Here is a 24,739-nt window from a genome sequence, read left to right on the forward strand (position 1 = left end):
TTATATCACATGGCCTCCTGATTTGTGAACAAGAAACTCACTCCCAAGCCCAGAAACTCAGTTAATAGTAATTTCTTTATTGGTAACCTCTGAGTCCTCCTTTCCCTGTGGATGACTATTGTCATTGGCCCCTGTGGGATGCGGAACCTCTGATAGAGGTAAATAGGGAGCTACTGCAGGCTATGAGTAGTATCTTATCCCCTATTGAATGATTTGGGAAAGTTCGTGTGGGCAGGAGGGGAGAGAGGAGGGCGAGGGAAGTATTGGGTGGTGTGTGCACCTACAGAAAGCTGGGGCAGAAGACTCTTAGCTGAAAAAATACTTTCACATCCCCTCAGTTAGTTTTGTATTTGGATTAACCTCCTTGTGAGTTCAGTTGGAAATGGGAAAAAAGTGAAAGAGGAGAAAGGGGTGGAGGGATTGGTGAAGAGAGAGAAAATGGAAGAGGGGTGACAGGCAGTGGGTAACCAAAGACTATCAAGAGAAGAGAAACAACTTGTTTCAGGCAAGATCAAACATCCTCAGCACCTCTCTGTCTTGGGGCCCACATTTATGTAAATAATCCCTCCTGTCCAGTACCTCTAGAGTCTCCCCTGCAGATATTGAAGGGCTCATGTATATCATTTCCCTTTTTCATGGACTGCCTTCACATGGGTTCTCCTATAAAGTGATACTGGCAGCTTTTTATTTTCTTCAAGGAATTTTTTACCCTTCCCGTGGGGGCTCTCTGAGAAAGAAACTGAATAATGTATTTAAAGATATTTAAACAGTAAGAAAACATATTTTACAAAATAAGACATTTGGGGCCAAAGTAATTGCCATTTGCAAGTGATATATATCTGCTTCTATGTGGTGCTGATCTTTCTAGCCTTTCTTTTGTCAGTTTATTTAAAACTTTGTCTCATTCTCTAAAAGCTTTAACTGCTAATACCTGGGGGTAGGCGGGGGTGTGTGGATGCCTGAATCAGGGCAGGTGTGTCTGGCAAAGATCTGCAGTGTGTCTCTATTAGGGAGATGAACTCCAGCCAAGATATGTCAGAGGCTGTTTAAGGATCATTATGATAGCCAGGTGATGCTGAATTCTAATTAACTGCCGTTAGCCATTGGGTAGGTGGGGAGTGGAAGAGAGGAGAGGGTGATATTTCTAGATGATAGATGTAAAAGAGTGATAATAATTTCTTCCTGATAATGAACTTGTTCCCAAATTGGCTAATGGGTATTTTTAAAACCATGCCAAATTAAAGGAGTCCAACTATCTCACTAGTCTTTTGTAACACGTGGGTTCAGGGAGACTGTATGGGATATCCAGAAGAGTTCTACACATAAATTGGATTTAATTGCTCAAAGAGTTACTGGAGCTTTCTTTAATTAGAATGGAAATAAGGATAAGCTGTGCTCTTACAGCGATGTGGTACTTAAGGGAGAAAACGAACAGCGTGCCTTCACGTAGCTGTTAGTGGGCAGAGGGGAGGGCCGGCTGAAATCGTGGACCTTGCCAGCTTATGTTTCTGTCTCCTCCTCACTTCTGCAGCTCTATAGTGTGCCCTTCTCATAGGCCTTCTTGCCTGTGTTGTAAAGCTCTTTGGCTGAGATGGATGACAGCAGTATTAACAAAGAACTGAAGCAGGAATTTTCCTATTGTGAAGAAGAGAGTGAGAACGAAGGGCAGAAGGAAGCACAAGAGAGCAGGGAGGCCCAGAGCCAAACCCCAGAGAAGTCTGAAGTTCAGGATTCAGAGGCAAAGTTTACACCTCCCAGGACTCCCCTTAGTAACGTACAGGAACTCCACACACTTCAGGAAAGAGACAAAGTGAGTCCAGACCAGGTTTTGAAGACTCCAGTGTCAGACTCTCGCAAATGTCCTGAAACACCAGCCCAGCCAGACTCCAGGAGCAAGCTGCCACACTGTGCGAGTCCCTTCACTCCCAAAGTAAGTAAGTTGTGGGGGAAGAGGGACCGGGTCGCCAAGGTCTGTGTTCCTTCAGTTCAGCTGATAGAGGACTCAGTCATTTATGTGTATGTCATAGATCTGTCTCACAGGCTGTATAGATCCTCAGTTACATATTTACTGGTGAAAATGAAGAAGAGTTTAAAGTCACCAGAAAACAGAATTAAATGTCTTGCCAGCTGTGTTATCAAAACCACTGGTGCCAGCAACTGTTTAGCGTAGGCCACAAATAAATCTTAGGTGGGGAAAAAGTGCCTAGTTAAAAAATACTGGAACTGGAAGGAATATTGAGATGTAGAGCCCAACCCATGCAGCACTCTACATATGAGAACATCAAGGTCTCAAGAGAGAAACTGGCTTTGAGCTCAGCTGGTGGCAGAGACAAGAATAGAACCCTGATCTCTTGGTCTTAGTCTCTTATTCTTTCCATTATGCCAACTGGCTCTATTTTTATGTGATTATTTACTGCTATTTCCTAATATAAGAAAGTTAGCATTCACTCTTTGAACATATTCATATCTCGGTGCTGCCTCTCTTCCTGGAAGGAAGTCCTCTCCCCTCCTTGGTCTAGTGAAGTACAGGCTCTTCTATTATATGTGAGCAAAGAGATAACTTGTTGATCCTTCTTTATAAGCTGAGGATGGCAAATAAGCAAAGGTCCTGAATAGTTAGCATATTCCTTTATTCTTGTTGTGATCGGTCTCCTATTACATCTTTCACATTATTAAAGCCAGGATCGGGGCAGGGTTACCTCTAATAGACTGGGGCCGTGTGTGAGCCTTAGGATTGGTATTCGTTCTGCTTTCTGCTGGCTCAGCTTGAGGTACTTAAGATCATCATCATAACATCTGTGCTTCTGATTGCAGCACAGTCACTGTCAGCAGGTTGCTTTAGTACCTGCTGAGTATGGCACCACATCTCTCAGGAACTACTAAGCTTCTTGTCTGAATTGTAGACAAGTACTTTAATATGATCTTGTGTCCGTATAGGGGGGTTTTCAATAGTCCCAATGCCAGCTGATCAATCATCCATTTATTTTTTGAGAACCCACTGTGGGCAAGTAGCATAAGGCACAATCTCTGAGAGAGAGGAGATGTGCCTATAGACACTATGTGATAGGTACTTCAAGAGTGGTCAGAGTTCTCTGGGTGGATTGTTTCTCAGTGGGGTGACCAGGAAAGAAATAAGGTGAAGGAAACATGAAGGGCGGTGAAAGTTGGTATGGTTTTGATATACGGAAATTAAGTGGAGAGTGGGCTGAGAGAATGTGGCTCTGAGCAAGAGAACATAGGAAAGAAAACATGACGTGGTATGTGTATTTCGTCCATTCATTTAAAACTTAACAGAACATCTTGATAGGCTAGCAGACGTCGGCTGGCACACCCACTTACTGCCTTCAAGAAATGCCCACAAAATAAATAAAGATTAAAAAACAACTGAAACTATAATTAAAGTTCAGAGCAGGTCTGCTAGAGAAGTGTAGAGCATGATGAAAAAGAATTAGGAATTAAGTCTCAAGATAATCAGGGAAGCCTTTCCAAAGGAAGCAATGTTTGGGAGAAATCTTATAGAATGAGTTGGAGTTCTCCAGACAAAGAGGAAGGGAATGAGAACTCGAGGCTGAGGGAAAAGCATCTACCAAGTTCTGGGGGGGAAAGATCATGCTACACCTGGAAGTCTGCATGTTATTCAGTGTTACGGGGGTCTGTATGTGAGAGAGTGCAGGCAGTGAGGCCAGAGTAGGTAGGCAGGAGCTAGATCAAGATTTCATCCTGAAGGTGTTGAGAGCCGTTGAAATGTTTTTGAAGGGGGCGTTTTTGAAACATGACCTTCATATGAAGGATGGAATGGAGTGGGAGAGATCCTGGAGACAGGGCAGTATTCATAGTAGATCTGCTGAGAAAGGAGAACGGCCTGAAGTAGGACAGTGGTGGATAGCAGTAAATTGAGAGATGTTCAGGAATTGGTAACTGACTTGATGGAGGGGCCGAGGGAAAAGGCGAGATCTAGGATGACTCGGAGGCTTCTTGCTTGTTTGTGTAAATGGTACCCTGAATCAAGATAGGTGACGCTAGAGGATGTACAGGTTTGGAGAAAGCAGAAATGTCATGTAAATCGTTGGATGAATGGGTCTGGAGTGCAGGAAAGCAATCGAAGTTGGAGATCTGTATTTGGATATCATCAGCATTTAGGAAGCTGTTGAAGCCATGAGTGTGGATGAGTTCATGTAGCTTGAGTGCTCGAGTCAGAAGAGAAGTGGTCCAAGTTAGGAATCCTGGAAATGCGAAGATTTGTGGGAGAGGAAGAGAACAGAGTTTGGGAGGGAAACTGAAAATGCAACTGGGAAAGTACATACTTTATGAAGAATATAGTTTTGATCAGGGTTAGAGGAGAGAGGCCAGGGTGATGATAATTGGAGATGTTATACCAAAGACAAGGATGCGGAGAAAGGAGGATTGGCTTGGTTCAAGCTTAGCCCAAGGGATAGGACCAGAAATCATGTGAAATGACTTCAAGGCACCGTAAGTATTTCCTAGCAGAGTTATCTAGAGATAGAAAAGCTTCCTCAGGAGGTAGTAAGGTCCATGTGGCTAAATGATCACTTGGTAGGAAGGTTGTAGAGGGGACTCAAGATCAGGGGACTAATTGTACTGACTGGGCTTTTAAAGTCTTTCCCAGCCCGGAGACACTGTGATGTTGTATCTTAGGGAGGTTGCCGCCACCTCCTCTCACCATCTTAGAAGTCAAGGAGCTATTCAGTAAATTTCCTTTCTCTCTCTTAATCATCTGAAACAGAGCTGTTACTTATGGAATTAGCTATACTCTCTGGAACATATTTATACTCTCAACCTGGTCATCTTTCCAGAAATTTTCAATCTGCTTTACTTTTATGAAATTCCTTTCATAGATCTTGTCCCAAACTATGTTCTTTTAGGTTTCAAAAGGATTACTCATAATTTTACCATTCTGGCAATAAAATCTATATTAACATAACTAATATCCTTCCCTATATGATAAGTGGAGCTCACAAAATCTCTTGGCCTTCTTATTTCCAGACTAGGAATTCTGATATTGTCTGCCCTAGTACGAATACTTTTCCTTCCTTTTATCTGAAAATTTTCTGAGTTCTTTTGGTGTCCTTGAGGTGTGGTAACCAGAACTATGTGCAGCATTCCAGGTGTGGATGCTCCACTGTTTCATATGTGATAGACACTTTTAACTTTCCATGAGATAATCAGCATCACAAAAACCTGTTTCTCAGGGAGTGATTTACTATAATTCTAAACTCTTTTCCTGAATCACATTGACAACTGAGAAATATTATATAGTACTGTTTTACTTCAGCCCTTATAATAAACTTACAGGAAAATTGTAAGTTTGTCATTGGTGGCTTTGTCTGGCATAGCCCCAGGGTTGATCACCCTGTAAACTCTAAGACATATGTAAAACTCTTGTAAAAATACTAGACTCTGGCAATGACATATTTTTCTTCACTTAAAAAAAAAACGTTAGGCTATTGTGTGTACCCTATAGCTTCCTTCATTTCTGCTAATATCAGTCGTTTAGTGAGTATTTATAATAAGTCCAGTATTCATTCTTTGTAGCCTCACATTCTTTAATTACATTTTTATGTAGTGAATCATGTTGTAATCTAGCTTCTGCTTCTACACTGAAAGTCATAGGCAGAGACTATCAAAACAGTAGAATTCTTTTAGAAAGAGCCTCACGGCACTATGATTACACTGTGAGGTTATATCATGGCCCGTGTCTACCGCTGTGCTCCGGAGCATCTGTAGCACACCTATTCCTCTGGCCTCTCACACTTAGGTCATAATGGCATTCTGCTGTCTCATCAGAGTTCTTTGTCTTTGACCTTTCCCCTCTGCCCTTTGGTTTAGTTCTGGTCATGTCTTAGGCCTGTGTTCTCTCACTGTACCCCACTTGGAGTGGTAAGTCTTACACATTTTCCTATTTATTGGTATGCTAGTTATGGCCACTGTAGAGCCTTGAATCTTAAGGGCTTACAGTACTGCTTGGCAATCTCTTTACCCCACTTCTTGGAGCTCGTCTCATTTGGTGCTACATTTTAAGTGGAATTGGAAACTTCTTCTTCCACGTTTAGATAGTCTGTGAAATCTTTCCCTTACAAAGTGGTTATTTCTGAAACATTGATGAACTGCTGACTAATAGACTGTGCCTTTCTTAAGAGCTGGAATTCACCTCTGTGACCCTCAGCATCTGCTACTTCGTAGGCACCAAACAAATATTTGGATGAATAATTAAGGGGAAGTTAAAGTATACTCTCTGAGAACATAAGGACCAGGTCTTCTAGAGTCATTTTCTCTTGCCTAAGCTTAAATGTCACCTTTAAAAAGTTGAATGTAGGACTAGAATTGGTGGTTTTCATAGCTGGCTATCAGAATTGCTTAGGGGACAGGAGTGGAGCTTAACAAAAGTACAGGTGTTGATCCCATGAATTAGACTATCTCGAGGTAGACTGGGAATCGGTATTTTTCATAGGAGGGCCAGTTACAATGCAACTAGTTTGCACTGACCCAGATAACCTCTAAGGCCCCTTTCAGCAATAACATTCTTTCCTTCAAATATTAACTAGCTAACTGATATATGGAACTTTTTTTAAACTAACCCCATTCTGATTTGCCTTTTGTCATCCTCATTCAGGGCCGGCTGAGCCAGTCGGTGATTTCTTCAACAGGGAAGCTCCCCACCAGAAGCTCTAAGCATCTGAGGCTCACACCTGGTCCCTTCACGGATGAGATGACCTCATCAGCTCTGGTCAATATTAATCCCTTCACCCCAGAGTCCTATAGAAAACAATTCCTTCAATCCAATGGCAAGAGGAAAAGCCGAGGGGATCTGTAAGTGTGCTGTTGCCTGTGACTTTTGAGAACTCATCTTACTATGGTGAAGTGGAAGGGAGAGTGTTAAAGTAAGATTGGGAACAAAACCCTATTTGAATGAAACTGATAACATGTTTACATATTCCCTCCTTCCTAAATGTCAGTGTTGGGTTTAACCTGCTTTGTCACAGAGATTCTAGCATCTTTCCATTCTGGAGTGTACCGTAAGGTGCCTTCTTCCTAAAAGAACAGGACAGTGAGCAATAGCCCTCTGACTTCCCTTAGGAAGCTGAATGGGCTATGGAATTGCATTCAAGGGATCTCCTCTGGTTAATATGAGGCTAGCAGTTGGGGAAGCTGTAGTTCATACTTCAAAGAGTACATTGCTGTTTTGAGTCTAGTTTATATGACTGGTGATGAGAGCTATAGAGCAAGGATTTGAACTTCTCTGCAGGTGATGGAAGATTGGCTGAAGAGAAAAAGAGAGTGTTGCTTTTGGAGGTGGTAAAAGTGGAAAGCCAAACTGCACTATTCCACAAAGGCATTGAATGGTAGAAATCATCTACATAAGGATTACGCATATTACTCAGGGACATTTCTTTACTATGTCTCTTCAGTGCTTCTTCTTTATAGAATGGAAGCACCTCTAAAACGTGCTCGTATGTACTCAGCAAAATAAACACACAGCTAACAACCTAAAGTTTGTAGGGCATTTAACGTGTTATGCTGAGTTGTTTCTTTTGCAATCAATGACTATGTATTCACCAGCCTTGTGGCCCGAATAGGTTTTCTCAACACCATCTCCTGGATCTTAAGTAAACAGGACTTCAGCATAAGTATACCGGTCCGCTTTTCTTACCAAGAATTCTATTGGTTTTAGGTCTTTAGGATTCTTTGTAAACCATCAGAATTAATGGTTTCACCTCTCACTGAAGCTAGCCGGAAAAGACAGCTAACTTGAATTCTTGGCAATGAAAGTGGTGACACTTTAGTTAGTGGTGACACTAATATCACTTAGTGTTTCTTGAGAGGATATTCTCCCCTATTTATTCTATTGTTGTTATTTTATAAAGTATTGGAATGTAGTATTAAATTTAAGTCACAAATGTCCAAGATCAATGTATTTCCATGAGTGTAATACCCTCCATTTGCCATTTCTACCCTGTACTTCTCCAGAAGAAAAGCCTACAGCTGGCTGATCTCGAAACTGAAATCCTGCTTGAAGATCTGGAACACACTGCTTGTGCCAAAGAGGATGTTTGTCAGACTTCAGCTTATTGACAACATCTTAGCCAGGCTTAGAGCTCAGTCTGCTCTCCTTTAGTCTACCTGTGACCTGACACAGAGCCAGGCTCCGGGGGAGGAGCGTGTGGGAGGGGATGTCGTGTGTGGCGGTGAAGAGCACTGAGCTTCACGTACAGGTTCACCTGTGTCCTGTGCACTCTCCTGCCTCCACTTCTCAGCATGTGTTGTTCTATTTGATTAAAACCCTGCACCCCTCCCTTAGCTGGTTCCTACTCCTCCTTGGAATCTTAGCTTACATACCCTCTCCTTTGGGAAAGACTTTCACTCTTGAAATAAGTAATTGGTTCTGTCTATGGTATTCCTTGATATCTTGTTCTTATCCTGTCCTAGGTTCTTATATTGAAATTCTTTTTCCCTGTCCCCAAATGCAAATTGAAGAGGGGAAGGAATTGTCTTACTTACTCTTACAGTCCCAGAACCTGGCATAGTATCAGGCTCAATAAGTCCTCTATACATTGATAATACATTGATATCACTTTTTTTTTTTCAAGTGAGGAAGCTGGTCCAGAGGAAGGCAAGGCAGAACAAGGGCTGCCTGCCAAGGTGAGCATAGTTCTTTGGCGCAGCTGTCATAACATAGTCATTTCATCCTATTGTGTCTGTCTGTCTGTCTCCCTCCCTCCCTCCCTCCCTCCCTCCCTTTCTCTCACCTTCCCATCTCCCCCTGCCCCCACACACTTTGTAGATTTATAGATGTGCTTGGCAGCTGAATTTATCTGGATTCTCATCAGGGTCGCAATTCTTAGCTAGTGTTACTTTGTCAGACCGTATCTGATGTGGATATTGCTGAATCATTACCTTGAAGTGTTTTTAAATTAAAGGCTACTGCTTCTATCTTTGATTCGGGAAAAATTCTATACTCATGGGGTAGAAAAGTAAAAGGAAAATCAGGATATTTAAGGTCCAAACGAGGAAAAACAGAACAGAGAAAAATGGCATAAATCCAGAAGTTTATATGTAAAATTTTAGTCTTAAATGTGTCAATATCTATTGGTTTTTGTAATAATGTTCACAATCTTTGATCTAGTATCCCTCATTTGATAATATAACCTAAGAAAATAATACTGTAAATATTATCACCAGACATGTTTATTGCAGCCTTAATTGCAGTAGTGAAACAAAGAAAAAAGGCATACTAAATGTCCAATAATAGAAGAATGGCCGCGTAAATCATGGTTTAAAGTTTGTGCCATATTAAATTGCCGTTAACATGTTTATAATGTCATGAAAACATGCCTATGTTCAGAGTGCAAGGTAGAGAGGGAGAGGGGGTGGGGAGTGATGTGGACGGTAAACTGGCTTATTTGGTGTCTGAGATGAGGATGGGAGGGTAGTGGGTGAGCAATTGGTGGAAGGCCTTGAGGCCTCTGAGCAGAAGTTTGGATTCCTTGTGGGAAACAGTTAGCCATGTCTGATTCTACGGTATCATTTTGCAAAAATAATTCTTACTGTTAGAGGAGTTGGAGAGAAGGCTGGTAGCTGTAGCAAATCCAGACATGGAGGAAACAGAGCTTCAGACTGCTTAAGGGCAATCAAAATTATAGATCTTGCTAATGAAGACTGATTGGAATTGGATGTTGAAAACGAAGAGCTAGTAAGAGTCAATATTAAACTCAAAGTTAGATGAAAAAATTCTTGCTAATGGGGACATTGGGAAAAGATGACTTTGTGGAGATAAATCAGCTTGGATTGAGCTTCATGTAAATTTATGGAGATTTTTGTCATCATAGCTACCGTTTACTGAGAATTTAGTATGTGCTCAGCATTGTACTAAGTTACACACACACACACACGCACACACATTTTCCCGTGTAATATTTAAAAGAACCCCGAGGAATAGTTGCTATGCTCATTTTACAGATGAGAGAACTGATAAACGAGTTCAGTGATTAGCCTGGGGTTATTTAACAGCTGGGTAATGAGTGATGTTGCTAGTTGGCCAGGAGGAGGAGAAGTTGCTGTACCTGAGCACATAATCTGAAATCATCAATTTGACAATTTTGTTTTCCAGACTAAGATTTTGAGGAAGCAAATTGAAAACAAGTATGTTAATCAACTTGAGATAAAAACATTAGCAGCCAGAGTGTGAGACAGGTAGACGAGAGTCAAAGGGAGGTGTCTTTTTTTGTTTTTTTTAACAAGTTCCACCCAGATCCCAGTTACTCCTTTATCTGAGGACGGTAGCTCTGGCTGTGAGTAGATGTGTCCCCTCTAGGAACATATAGAGAAGAATAGTATGGCCAGACAGAGGAAATAGTATAGAAAAAGATGTAATAATATAGAAAAGAGAAATGTCAGTACAGAGTTGTACGGAAGGTTATAAAGAGTACAGAGAGGGGCCAGCCCGGTGGTGCAAGCGGTTAAGTGCGCGTGCCCCGCTGCGGCGGCCCGGGCGGGGTTCTCTGGTTTGGATCCTAGGCGCGCACCAACGCACCGCTTGTCAAGCCGTGCTGTGGCGGCGTCCCATATAAAGTGGAGGAAGATGGGCATGGATGTTAGTCCAGGGCCAGTGGTCCTCAGCAAAAAAAAAAAAAAAAAAAAGAGGAGGATTGGCAGATGTTAGCTCAGGGCCGATCTTCCTCACACACACACAAAAAGAGTACAGAGAAAGTAGTTAGCAATTGGGGAGGTTCTTGCTACAATGAATACTGACAGAATCCAGTGGATTTGCCTCAAATCAAAGTCTTTTTGAAAAGAGAGAAATTTAGAAATATAATATTCCTCAATTTTATTGCTCACAATATGTTAGGAAGTTATTTTAACTTTTTGTTAAAATATTTCAGAGATGTGTTCTACGAGAAACCAACATGGCTTCCCGCTATGAAAAAGAATTCTTAGAGGTAGAAAAAATTGGGGTTGGAGAATTTGGTACAGTCTACAAGTGCATTAAGAGGCTGGATGGATGTGTTTATGCAATAAAACGCTCTACGAAATCTTTTGCAGCATTATCAAATGAGTGAGTACCTTTGAAATGTACTAGAAGTACAAAATGGATTTGGAAAGCTGTATCTTGTCAAAATATTTTGAATAACAGCACTGATGTCATTAAAAAATACCATTTGCTGCTTTTTTAAGTCACTCCTCCCTCCCGTTGTATGTTGTCACATTCATAACCTTTCTGAGTTTTCCAGATCAGAGTTAAGTTATTTCCTAAAATATACCATGATCATTTCAGATCACTTTTGTTTTTTCGCAGTTCTCATGGCTTTTGCTATTGGTCTTACTGCTTTTTTTTAATGAATAGATTTAAGGAATGATCTTCTGGTGACTGTTTAGTTCATCAGAAATAATGCCAAGTAGGAAGTTATTGTTAACTCACTGGTTTAATCTCTACTTTATATTAATAATGAGTTCAATAGTTAATTTTCAAAGACTACAAGCAAGGAAAAATTAACAAAAATTTAAATTTCATTCCCAGAACTAATGGTTCAGAAGTTCTTCCTTTTCTCAAGGAAAACAAATATTTTCTGATTCATCCACTGCTTTTTATGAACTGTGAGAATATAATACTTGCTGAATCTGAAATTATAGACTTTGGAATTCTTTATTTTTACACTGAAATTCATCAAGTACTATATTTTGCTTTTCTTGTGTTAGATTTCCCATTCCATAATGAATATCTCTCTCCAAGGCTTCCCTGTGACTATATCATATTGGCTGAGTTTTATATTGACTCTGACTGTCTAGCCTTCATAGATCTACACATCACAACATCCACAATCAAGTAGCCTCTTGTTAAGCCCATCAAGGTTTTTTGATTGTGATACAGTGAAATTAAGACCCAAAGCATGCTTGCTCTTGAGGTATAACCACCTTAGACTCCTCTTTACATATGCCATGTTCAGTCAAAAGACCATGGACTTTAAGGGGCCGGCCCTGTGGCCTAGTGGTTAAAGTTCCGTGTGCTCTGCTTCTGGGCCCTGGGTTCGGATCCCAGGCGTGGACCTACACACTGTTCATCAACCCACGCTGTGGCGGCGTACCATATATAAAATAGAGAAAGATTGGCACAGATGTTAGCTCAGGGCTAATCTTCCTCAAGCAAAAAAGGAGGAAGATTGCCAACGGATGTTAGCTAAGGGCAAGTCTTTCTCACAAAAAAACAAAACGAAACAAAACAAACCAGGGATTTTGGTACCAGAATGACTAGTGTTCTGATCTTAGGTCTACTATTACCAGCTTGGCTTTGGGCCAGTCACTGAACTTTCTAAAGCATTCTTCTTTGCCACTGTATCTTACTGAGTAGTTATGAGGTAAAATAGATAATGAGATAAAATAAGACATAAATGAGATAAAATAGTAAGCAGTGAGCACTTGATAAATGTTCTGCCATTGTTAATAACGCCTCATATCTTGTCTTTCAAAAACATTTTTATGTATATTATCTGGATTCTTTTTTTTTTTTTTTCCCTTAATGCTTTTCTGTCTCTTAGGAATTTGGCTTTGCATGAAGTTTATGCTCATGCAGTGCTTGGGCATCACCCTCATGTGGTCCGTTACTACTCCGCATGGGCAGAAGATGACCACATGATCATTCAGAATGAATACTGCAATGGTAAGTATGTGGGCTAATATCTATGGAGAGGAAGATGAACTTCTAAGTTTCCAGGAAAAAAAAAAAAAAATCTTTGCCTCCTCTTGGTAGTTTATGCCAGGTGTAGCAAAGGAATACCTAGACAGTCTATACTACAATCTTGCTTGGAAGCACAGAGCTGGAGAAAATGAAGCGAGTTGAAAAGGAATTTCAGGTTTATGTTATTACATATTTCTTTCAAAGCGGGTGTGTAGCTGATACACGGAAGTTATCACTCCCTTCACAATTTACTTAATACTTAGAAAACTTTTACCCTAGTGGTTTGATGGTAAATCATCCTTTTACCATTTGCTAGGTATTCTAAAAGATGCAAGCCATAGTCACTACCATTTTGGAGGACAGGGTGGAAAATTTATACAGCCAACTTTTTATTAATTTTCAAGTGGATTCCTGAGTTTGGAGATTGTTCATGCTTCTTACTGCCTCTTACATTTGAGCTTTAGTGTTCTCACCAGAGTAAGGGTGTGGGGTGGGGGGCTGAGACTGAAACTCAGTGACTTCAGATCTATTCTCCCAGATCCTTCAGGACAACACACACGCGGTAATTGGTAAAACTTTTTTCTTGGCTACTTAAATCACAAAGAGTGGTCCTTTGATTTAACATATTTCTAATCTGTGATTAAGAGGCTGACACAATAGCAGTTATGTGTTGTTCTTGGAAATATTTTTCATCAAAATATTCAGTGGTAAAGTAGAAAGTGCTACTAAATTAATAGAATCTTTCCGTCATTTTAGGAGCAGCAATCCATATTCTGGCCACGATAATACTGGATAATGGCAGCCTTCCTCCCCAACCCTCCCACACATATACAGCCACTCTGCATTTCTCTAATAGCGCAGTCTGTCTTTGAGTAATTTTAGTAACCACCAGATAGCCCTGAGTCCATATGTCCAGCCTGGCTTTTGAGGACAGTAATCAGTGATGAAGCTTCATCATTCTATAAATAAATAAGTATATAAATAGGTAAATAAATAACATTATGAGATGCTAGGAACATAGAAAATGGTACCTCATCCCACAAAATAATGATTCGGTGTTTTCCTTATAGCCTGATTTCCTTGTAGCCTTGCCTGTGAACTTTGTGGGACTTTTTTCTCTAATAAGCTCACCTGAAATTCCTTTTTCTAATGTTCTCTTTGAAAAAGAAATTGACCTTTTCCTTATATTTGTGATTGAGAGCTTGAAACTTTTCTTAATCGTTTTCTCTTCCTAATTCTCTCTTATTGCAACCTGCGAGTCCCTATTTTTACCCTCCCTCTCTCTATAAGGAAGATTGGTTTTATTTCCATGACTTTTAGCTACTAACAAATATAATATCAAATAACAAAAATTAATCAATAAAGCCAAACAAAACTGATTTTAAAGTGATTTGGGGCAATGTAAATATTTCAAATTTTCTAAAAGAATAAGATGGAGTTATTGTTCCTGTGACAAATCATCTTCTAATTCCTTTTAACACTTGAACACCTTCTATAGGCTTGATGTTGTATCAGGCTCTAGGATGAGAAATACTGTAGAGTGAGACAGGGTAAGTCCTTATCTTCAAGGGGCTTCATTCCACTTGTTACAATGAATACGCAAGGGACAATTTGTTGCAAAGCCAGATGGAACACTATGGATAAAAAGCGTTCAGAGAAGATGAATGTGAGCAAGAGGCAGCACAGTGTGGTGGAATGGGCCTGGGCTTTAAAGTTGGGCAGACCTGGGTTCAAAACGCAGCTCTGCCACTCACTAGTTGTATGATCATTGGGATGTCACTTATTCGCACTGAGCAAAGAGATAGTAATATTTACTTAAGGGAGTAGTTTGAGAATTAGCAACACTCTATTTGTCAAATGCCAGCACAGTGTCATTACCTGATACATAGTAAAAACTCAATAATAGTTGTTGTTAGAGTAGCCCAAGAAAATCTCATAAAGGAGATAAGACTTGAACGAGACCTTGCAAAAGGATTACTAGAGTTTAGGAAACTAGAGGGAAGGTGGCCAGTTCGGGGAAGAGCATGCAGGCAAAGGGCATGGTACTGGGAATGGGCCTGACCTAGCAGACAGTAAGGAGACTAACAGGACTGACGAGACCCCTAGAGTAGGAAATAAGATCAGCAAGGTAAAGTGTGGGCAGACTACAGAGGGCCTTGAAAGCCAGGCAGTGGATGTGACAGATTATGGGGAATCTTTGTCTGTTCATCATGGTGATCCGCTAACTTTACTGAGTACTTGCCAATTAAAATATAACTTTGATTTATCAAAAAGTAATTCACATACGTTGAACCTTTTGAATATGAACTGATCATGGAAAAATCATGCCTTAAAACTTGTCTTGTTTGTAGTTATGGATAATCCATGTTGAGACTTTGCCCTGTGGCTCTAAATAAAGGATAAGTCCAAAGTAACTGTAAGGCAGCGGAGTAGTCAGTGCCTCATTCCTCCTCCTTGCATCCCCTACCTCTCCCTCCTTCTCACCTCTCCCTCCTCATGCCCTATCTCCCTACACCCGCCCTTACCCCGGTACCCCCAGCCTGTCATAGCAGTCAGGCTAGAACATGTACAGTTATGGTTTTAACTCAGATTATAAATGAGATGATTTAGATAACTTAGATTACAACTCTCAGAGACTAGCAGTCATCTAATGTCCCTACTGTCCCTCCTGAGCCCTGAACCAATCAGATGTTCCCTTCTCCCCGACCATTGCTGAGATCCCCTACAAGTCACCTCTGGGTCAGCTTCAGAAATCTGAAGGTTTCCTTTTAGTAGGTTGATTCTGCAACCAGGATTCTAATCCAATCAGAATTGGACGATTAAGCTCTTCCTAAAGGCAGTATTTTCTTGTGATGTCTTCTGTCGCTGAAGTTTTACAGAGCATGCTCCCCTAGGATGGGGGTTCTCACATTTGTTCGAGTGATGTGACATCCAGAAGTCAGCATCCTCCGTGGAGCACCACAAAGATTCGTTATATTTTTCCATCAGACAAACAAGGAACAACTTCACCAACAGAAAAATATGCTTGTGTTGTAGGTAGCAACATAAAATCAAGATTGTGAGAATACAAATGTATGAACAAAATATCCTGTTGAATTGTTGGTCTGCTTTTTACATTTTATTGTTAGAAGGCATTTGCTATTTATTTGTTTTGGTGTCTGTTTGGCCTCAGGAGCAGACAGGAAAACAGACACATTTTTGTAAGTTTTTTTTTGTGTGTGCGTGTGCGAACGCGCGCGCGCCAAGTGGGGAAAGTACCTTTATTTTATCTAAAGGAGGGAATTCAGCAGCTCATCTCATAAAGATGGTTAAGAAGAGCTGCAGGAGCTGGCTGTTTCCTCCTGGGGTACAGTGCTGGCAATCACAGCAGCCATCTCCAGGTGCTACCCTGGGCTAAGGAGTGAAGGCTCCAGGGTAGCTGGCTGACATTAGTGGGGATGAAGTTTACAGTTCAGTCAGTATTGCTATGTCTATAAGCACCTACTTCCTTGTTAATTTTATTTAGTAAAGCACAATTAATTATGCTCTTCTATAAGAGGTGGACAATTGGCTTCAGCTGTAGCAAAATAAGGATGTTCTAATATCTTTGCCTAAATGAGTACTTTTAGTAACTTCTCCCATTGTTTGTTGTTACTTGGCTAACTTGAATCTTACCTACAGAGCTTCTAGGTATTTAAAAGTGCTGCTAGCACTGGTCTAGTTACCCTTACTAAAGACCTGTAGCTCTTAAGGGGACTAGAAATATCTCTGCTTATAATCTAAAAACACATATTAAAGGGTTCCTGAGTACCCCAAGATGCTTCTTTCTTTCCGTACCTTTACAGGGTCCTTGGTTCAGTCTTTTACCTCTGTTGCCAGGATAGACATTCAGTTCAGATAACATTTATTATATGCCAGAACTTGGGAAAGCGAAGACTAATAAGACGCAGGCCCTGTCCTAATGGAACTCCCAGGCTAGTAAGGAAACGAGTTCCAGCGGACGTGGGCCGGGACACAGCCTTCTCTTCCTGTCACACTCCTAACCTCACCCGCAAACTTAGTCTTGAGGTGACTTTGTTATTAACAAGCTCCAACATACTCTTTCTTTACTTATTCTTCCTTTCTAATTAATGTCATCTATAGAACATAAATTCTAAGAAGATTCCCAGGAAAAAAACCCCTTTACTTGAGCCCTCTTTGTGTTTCTAAAAGGGGCTGAATTCTTCTCCTTCCTGAACTTAATCATTTTAACATGACAGATCAATCTTTAAATTCAGTTTTATATAGGACACTTTTAAATATGGATTTCCTAAAAAATGTTATTACCATCTCAGGTCCTACTGTTCTGCTACATACTTGAAGGGTGGAGCTATGGGCCTTATAACTGCAAGGAGACCCAGGACTCTACAATCTGACCGAAGAGGCTGCCAGTGAATGCTAATTAATGAATAAAGGGTTCAGAAGCATTCTAATACCTTAAGATAGGGCAGGGACATCCAAGATCAGGTAGTCAGATGAGCTCAGACCTTATTTTTTGGTAACAATCATAAATCAAGAGTCTACAGTTGATGCACAAATATTGTGGCTCTAATAGGATTTAGGTGTATATTGAGGTTTTATATTTTCCTTGGGTCAGCAATCATTAAATGTTCTTATTTCATGATACATTTTTAATGGAATTAAACTTAGAATCAATTACATTAAAATTACCAATGGCCTATAATTACTGGCTTGACACTGACATGGAATTAATCATCAACACCAAGAGTAGCTTGGTGGCTATATGACTAGGTCTGATTGGCCTTCTGGTTAATAATTAGGGAAAACATTTAAAATGTTGGTTGGGGCAGACTCAAGGCAGTGGGGCCACATATCAGATACCTGGGGTATGGCATTTTCTTTTCCTCTTTAAAGGCCTGTAATTCTTCTTTCTGGCATGTCTGTGGTATAGACAGGAGACAGATATTATGTTTTGCACTGACATGGAATAATCTAGACTTGTTGGACTGAGTTCATTCACGAGGAATTTATTGGATATTTATTATGCCTTCATCTATAAGACTCATACCTTTTCTCTCATTCTGTGGGGCTACTCTCTGTTGTTCTTTCCAAGGTGGGAGCTTGCAGGCTGCTATAGCTGAAAACGCGAAGTCCGGCAATCATTTCCAGGAGCCGAAACTCAAGGACATCCTTCTACAGGTTTCCCTTGGGCTTAAGTACATCCACAGCTCTGGCGTGGTGCACCTGGACATCAAACCTAGTCAGTACCACTCCCCTCTGCTCCTCTGGCCATGTGGAGTTCTTCCCCACGACTGTCAGAATCTGTGCCTGTGTGTCTATCGAGTGTCAAGTGTCAAAGATGCTGTCTGCCGGCAGAATCGCTTTCATTTGCTTCTCCTGAAAAAAAAAAAAAAAAAAAATTTCAGTTAAAGAGCTTTAACCATTTCCCCCTAGGCCCAGGAGACAGACAGAAAAGACTCTTTCACACATAGTGAAGCCAAAGTATAAAAACAGGTATTTCATTTGCTGCATAGATAAGTGACAGCAAATTGGCTACATCCTGTGTTTATGACTAATGCTATATACTTAGCACTGATCGAAGTGAGCAGAAATGAATGATTTTCACACTCATTAATGTGAAACTCAAGGAAATGTTGTTCCTGTTTTATGTGCTTTGCTTATTTCTTTGTTTTGAGGCCACCAGCCTCTTCAGAGGATGCAGTATATTTAAGATCAGTTTCACTTAAATAGGTATTATCAATCACTGAGCTGTTCAGAAGTAGTGTGAGAGATTCCATGGAAGAAAAGAAACCTTGGTAGTCTTGTTACATGCACACAGAAGAGGAGGAAAGGAGGGTGGCTGAAATGTTGAATACAGAAAAGAATCCTTGGATTCTCAGGAATCCAAAAGCTTAGGAATCATTACTTATGTCAATTCTGTATTTTTTCAGGCAACATCTTCATTTGTCATAAGATGCAAAGTGACGCTCCTGTAGTCCCAGAAGAGATCGAAAATGAAGCTGATTGGTTTCTCTCTGCCAATGTGATGTATAAAATTGGTAAGTCTGTCTTATACTGTGACCTGTATACTATTATCCTATAAAATTTATACTGATGACTTCATTTATCCCAGTTTTAAGAAAGATATGCTTTTATTTATTTATTTATTTTTTAAGGAAGATCGGCCCTGAGCTAACATCTGTTGCCAATCTTCCTTTTCTTTTTGCTGAGGAAGATTGGCCCTTGGCTAACATCCGAGCCCATCTTCCTCTACTTTATATGGGACACTGCCACAGCATGGCTTGATAAGTGGTGCGTAGGTCCGCGCCCGGGATCCAAACCTGCGAACCCCAGGCCGCCGAAGTGGAGTGCGCGAACTCAACCACTATGCCACCGGGCCAGCCCCAAGAAAGACATGCTTTTATTTATTTATTTTTTATTTATTTATTTATTTATTTTGTGAGGAAGATCAGCCCTGAGCTAACATCCGTGCTAATCCTCCTCTTTTTGCTGAGGAAGACCGGCTCTGAGCTAACATCTATTGCCCATCCTCCTCCTTTTCTTCCCCCAAAGCCCCAGTAGATAGTTGTATGTCGTAGTTGCACATCCTTCTAGTTGCTGTATGTGGGACGTGGCCTCAGCATGGCCGGAGAAGCGGTGCGTCAGTGCACGCCCGGGATCCGAACCCCAGCCGCCAGTAGCGGAGCGTGCGCACTTAACCGCTAAGCCACGGGGCCGGCCCAAGACATGCTTTTAAAGAGCTCAATTTCTTTTTTCTTCTTTTAGGTGACTTGGGTCATGTGACATCAATAAGCAAACCCAAAGTGGAAGAAGGAGATAGTCGCTTCCTGGCTAATGAGATTTTGCAAGAGGTACGGATTATGGAAATGGGGGGTATTTTATAGTCCATTGAAAATTTTGACTCACAAATGAAGGTTCACAGTACAGGAAATGAAAAGTATATATTTATAATTTAAATTTATATTATCCTTTTCCTATTCACAATGGAGACCAAAGATAGAAGAGAAATTTTTCCATAAAAGTGTGAGGGAAGCTGGCTCAATCATGGATTAATCAATGTTTGTACTGCTCTTTGTAAAGGTTCTTTACTGTTTCTAGTATTTCTTAGACTTCCTAAACTTATGGATTGCCTAATAGGAAGGAAGCCTTTATTGGTCCAACCCATCTTTACCATGCTACTGTCCTCTTGATAGCACCACCAGCTCTGGCCACTGAAATGACCTTTAGTCATTAGCCACCTTCTATGAAGTCTGTGGAGTCAGGCCTAGGAAGGATATAACTTCCTCCAGGATGATAATCAGGAAAAAAAATGAATCTTTCCTATCTGTGATCAGCCAATCTCTGCTTCAAGCCCCTTTGAGCCTGACAGAGCAAAATGGCACCAAGAGCCTGCATTAGACTCTTCAGGGTGCAGCAATGTTAATCAGGTGGATTTGTGCTCTATTCTCTATCTGCTCTAGAAGCACCACTAATCACAGCGGATGTGACCTTACTCTTTGTGTCTGTTTAAGCTCACATGCACTCAAATGAACCTCTCCTACCAGTTATATTTTAGTCTAGACTGACTTCACTTGGCAAACAAACTAGCCTTTCTGTCTTCTGTTTTGAAGGATTATCAGCACCTTCCCAAAGCAGACATATTTGCCTTGGGATTAACAATTGCAGTGGCTGCGGGAGCAGAGTCCTTACCTACCAATGGCGCTGCGTGGCATCATATCCGTCAGGGTAACCTTCCGGACATTCCTCAGGAGCTCTCAGAAGAATTCTGCGGTCTACTTAAGGTGATCTCTCTTATGAGATGAAGAGAAGATGGAAATGTCTATTTTTTGTTTTAAATGTAACGGCAAATAGGTGGGGAAAGGAAAATGCAGATGTTGGGAGTGCCACTGACGGAAGAAAAAAGGAGTCATGACTAGGAAGCCCAGAAAAGACACAGGACAGATTGAAAGCTTCGCAAGGAAACTTACAGGAGATCATAAAAACCTTTTATGTTATAGTTTAATAGTCTTGTTGCATTTTTTCATTTGCCCTTCCTAACAGCCCTGTAAGGTAGCCAGTTGAGGAAACCAATGCTCAGAGCAGTTCTTTGACTTGTATTTCACCTTTGATAACTAATTAACTCCAAAATCAAACCTGTCTTTTTGCTCCTGTTTCAGGGTTTTAACTACTGTCAATGGTAGCAGTGATGATATCACTAAAAAAATTGAATTTTGAGTGTTTAGAAGAAAGTAAAGCTACTTTATTGATTAATAACTGACAATACCACCAATCATTTGAGCTATTGGAAGAAGGCATAACATCAATTCAGGAATCTATGTGTTGCTTGTACTCAGTGATAATCTGTGCATGTGTAGGGATAAGGAAAGGAAGGTATTACAGTGAAACAGAGAGGTACAAAAAAAACCACACTGTCGAGAAGCTTAGAATTATACTAAGGAAACAAAATGTATATGTAAGACTTACTTCATGGCTTAAGGAACAGGATTGCTTAGGATCCCTAAAATAGCCTTAGAAATATCTACTCTTTTGAAGATTAAATTTGAGTTGCACAGTTTACCTGAAAACTTCAAATTTAATTACAAACTTGTCCTTCTTTCTCACTTCTGCTTTCCTGAAAGAGGGAGGCAAACCCTTCCTCACAGTGGGGGTCCTTTGTTTGTAGTCTAATCATCTATTTCTGTGTGTAAACTGCTCTTAGATTTAGTTGATACTTATTGAGTACCTCAATGCTGGCCCTGTGCTAGGTAATACATATATGTTACTGCATTTAATTCTCACAACAGTCCAGAAGGCGAATATTGCTATCCCACATATCAGGAAAGGGAAACCATGTTTCAGCAAAGTTAAGTGACTTGCTCAAGGTTATGTAGTAAGTGGTGGAGCTGGCTCTGAACACTGGTCGCCAGATGGAAGGTTCAGTGTTTTCTTCATTATACGACACTGCTAGCTGCTGTATATAATTAGGTATTTTCTACTGTATTCAAATCATTTTAGGTTACAGACATCCTCTACCTGAAGATAAATTATGTAGGAATACTGTCATGGTGGGGTATCCTTAATTAGCTTTAAGTGAAAAAGGAGCATGTTGTGGTAGAAACTACATTGAACTAGGAGTTGGGTAAGTTGGGTTTTAGTCTTGGCCAGGTCAATAACTTGGACGAATCACTTTTTATGTCAGGACCTCAATTTCTCCCTGTTTAAACTTAAGGCATTAGACTAGTTAATCATCCAACTAGATCTAAAATGTGATATTTAAAGACAAGTCAAAGATATGGATGACACATGCTACCAGCTAGGGATGATATTCCTGTCCCAGGTGGAGCTAAGTTTTCATTTATTTCTTCCCTCTGTACAAAAGAAGAAGAAGTTTCACAAAATCCACCAGCAGATGCTGGGTTGGGGTTGGCTTGGGTGGGGATATTTTCCCAACACTGAAGCTTCTGTTTCCTCCCTTTTGGTGCTACATCATCAGAACATGATCCACCCTGATCCAGGGGAGAGACCTTCTGCAGCAGCTCTGGCCAGAAGTCGAGTTCTCCGTCCCTCCCTGGGGAAAGCAGAAGAGCTCCAGGAGCAGCTTAACTTGGAAAAGTTCAAGACAGCCACACTGGAAAGGTAGGTTTTGGATGTTGAGTCAAGAAAGAATCTATTTGCCTACTACTCACAGTGACATGAGTGGTCTGGTGTCTTTTCTATGGATTCAGGTGGCACCCAACATTATAATACACAGGCCTCTGCCCACAAAGAGACTAGCAACATGAGTCCCTTTGTAGTATGGGGCTGCAGGCTATGTGACTAGACTGCTTGAGAGAGAAAATTCCAGTTAATGCAAAGGAAGCCAACTGAGGAATACAAGGAAATACAACTGGTAAAGAAAACTTAGCGGGATTCTGAGTGACAACAGGTAATCAAGTAACTGGTGGATGATCACCCAATACAAGATAACCATAGTTAAGGTGGGAAGAGACCAATTTTAGAAATCCATTAAATTTCAGGGTCAGGTAGAGATACTGTCTTGGTACATTTTTAGAGGAAAAGGTATTTTTCCAAGCCGAAGGAAGCAGTCTTTATTACTTATTCCTGTAAGCTTGTATTCATGCATGTATTCATTTATTAATTCCTTCATTAAACAAATGGAAATTAATTAAATTGATGGGATAGGGTTGGTATAAAGGTCAGGCAGTGATGTTTGAGCAGAGTTCTCAAGGCATTTTTAAGTGATTATTACATACACTGTGCACTGTTAAAAGTATAAAAGAAGGAGATGAAAAAGTCCTTGTCTAAAATAAGCTTAGAAGTCCAACTTCTCTTGGATACACAATCTATCTTGGAATGACTAACTTGAAAAGTCCCCAAAATGATTTCTTGGCAATGAGTTGTGGAGATTCTAAGCCTTTAGTCAGGTAATTCTTCCTAATAAGCAACTTAATATTTTTTTGCTCTAGTTTTGGATTCTATTTTCCCAGCTAATAAACAAAATCCAAGTACTTATATATATGTTGTCATAGGAATAGAAGTATTTCTTAAGGTGTGATGTGTACATTCTGTGAAGCCAGCTGTGGAGACACAGGTGACTGTCATCAGCCGTCAACAGTAATGAGCACCCATCACAGAGATGGGGCAGATGCCTTCTTGAAGACCAGGGGTTGGCAAACTTTTGCGTGAAGAGGTAGACAGTACATATTCTATGCTTTGTGGGCCATATAATCTTTGCTGCAGCTACTCAGCTCTGCTGTAGTAACGTGAAAGCAGCCATAGACTGTGTATAGATGAATGAGTGTGGCTGAATTCCAGTAAGACTTGATTTACAAAACAGGTGGCAGGCCAGATTCGACCCACGGGCTGTGCTTTACGGACCTCTGGAGCTTTCATATATAGTCTGCAGTCTTGCTCCCCCACTTTTTTTTTTTTTAATTTTAAAGACCACCTGTGCCCCAATTAGTAGAATTTAGGAAACTGAACCTGCCATGTCTTGTGGCATGTGTGTGCCAGCCACTTTTTAAGACAATCACAGGAGCTAATTTTCTATTCTATATACAGCTCAGGCTTATTTCTATAAATACTGAAATAAAAAGAAAAATCTATTTATATGTTAGTTTTGATCATAAATCTTATCTCTAATTTAGGATCAAGTAACATACATTTTTCCTCTTTCATTGCCAGGGAACTGAGAGAAGCCCAGCAGGCCCAGTCCCCCCCAGAAGGCCCTGGTGACCCTGGGGTCTCTGGGACCCCCACAGGATCAAGAAGCAAACGCCTGGTGGGAAGAAAGAGTGCCAAGTCTTCAAGCTTCACCTGTGGGACGTCTTCCCCATAAGAACTCATTTCTCACCATCCCACCTTTTACCGTATAGCTTCCTGAAACAGATATTGACCTGTCAGCCTTTCTCTTGTAAATGGAAAGATGAACCAACTTGACTGCCCAAAGATTTCAAAAGCCACTCCTAATTTAGCATTTACAGCCAATGTCCTAACGCTGTTAACCTCCTCTTAGCAATGGTTCCAGATACAATAATTGGCAGCCATTTCTCTTCTCCATCGTTGTATTCCTAACGGCGCCTATCAACAGTTTGTTCCCTTGTCACATTTGTTGATGCACAACGGGAAAGCATGGGCCTCTGAACTGAAAGAGGAGGCGGCCCTCGTGCAGCCTATGGACTAAGAGGTTGCTGTAGCTGATCACCTACCAAGGGTCCCCGGGACTCTTGCTGTGCATAGAAAGGAATACAATTTTGTTTTGAGTTGAGGTAACAGCTTACAAGAAAATGTGCCTGGATTTCAACAATGCTTCCCAGGTTATATGATGGTATTCCTAAGAGAATTCTCAGCCTTTGAGCAAGTGGCTTTCCCACTGTATTTTCTGAATGGAGATAACCCCTTTCTCTGATATTGTATTTATTAAACAAATGACTCCGTTATGTGAGGTGGGTAGAAGTAAGACTACACATAATTTGAAATTTCTGAGCTGGCTATTAACTTATGGAACAAAAACATTGGGTAGGGGGTCTGAGGGAGATTTGATGTGGCTATTCTCCCACAGACTACTTGCCT

At 40.7% G+C, this 24,739-nt stretch overlaps 1 protein-coding gene across 1 annotated transcript; it reads left to right on the forward strand.

The window, feature by feature from the left end:
• Positions 1-1,591: 1,591 nt before the first annotated feature.
• Positions 1,592-24,005, forward strand: WEE2 (WEE2 oocyte meiosis inhibiting kinase). Its single transcript, XM_004430685.3, has 11 exons — positions 1,592-1,930; positions 6,632-6,828; positions 8,607-8,658; positions 10,899-11,071; positions 12,549-12,670; positions 17,781-17,927; positions 18,619-18,726; positions 19,454-19,539; positions 20,299-20,469; positions 22,161-22,303; positions 23,852-24,005. Exons 1-11 carry the CDS (start codon positions 1,592-1,594, stop codon positions 24,003-24,005), a joined length of 1,692 nt encoding a protein of 563 aa, XP_004430742.1.
• The last annotated feature ends 734 nt before the right edge of the window (positions 24,006-24,739 follow it).

Source organism: Ceratotherium simum, chromosome 1, assembly GCF_057802395.1.
Source record: "Ceratotherium simum simum isolate JZ-2026a chromosome 1, ASM5780239v1, whole genome shotgun sequence".
Classification (NCBI taxonomy): Eukaryota; Metazoa; Chordata; class Mammalia; order Perissodactyla; family Rhinocerotidae; genus Ceratotherium; species Ceratotherium simum.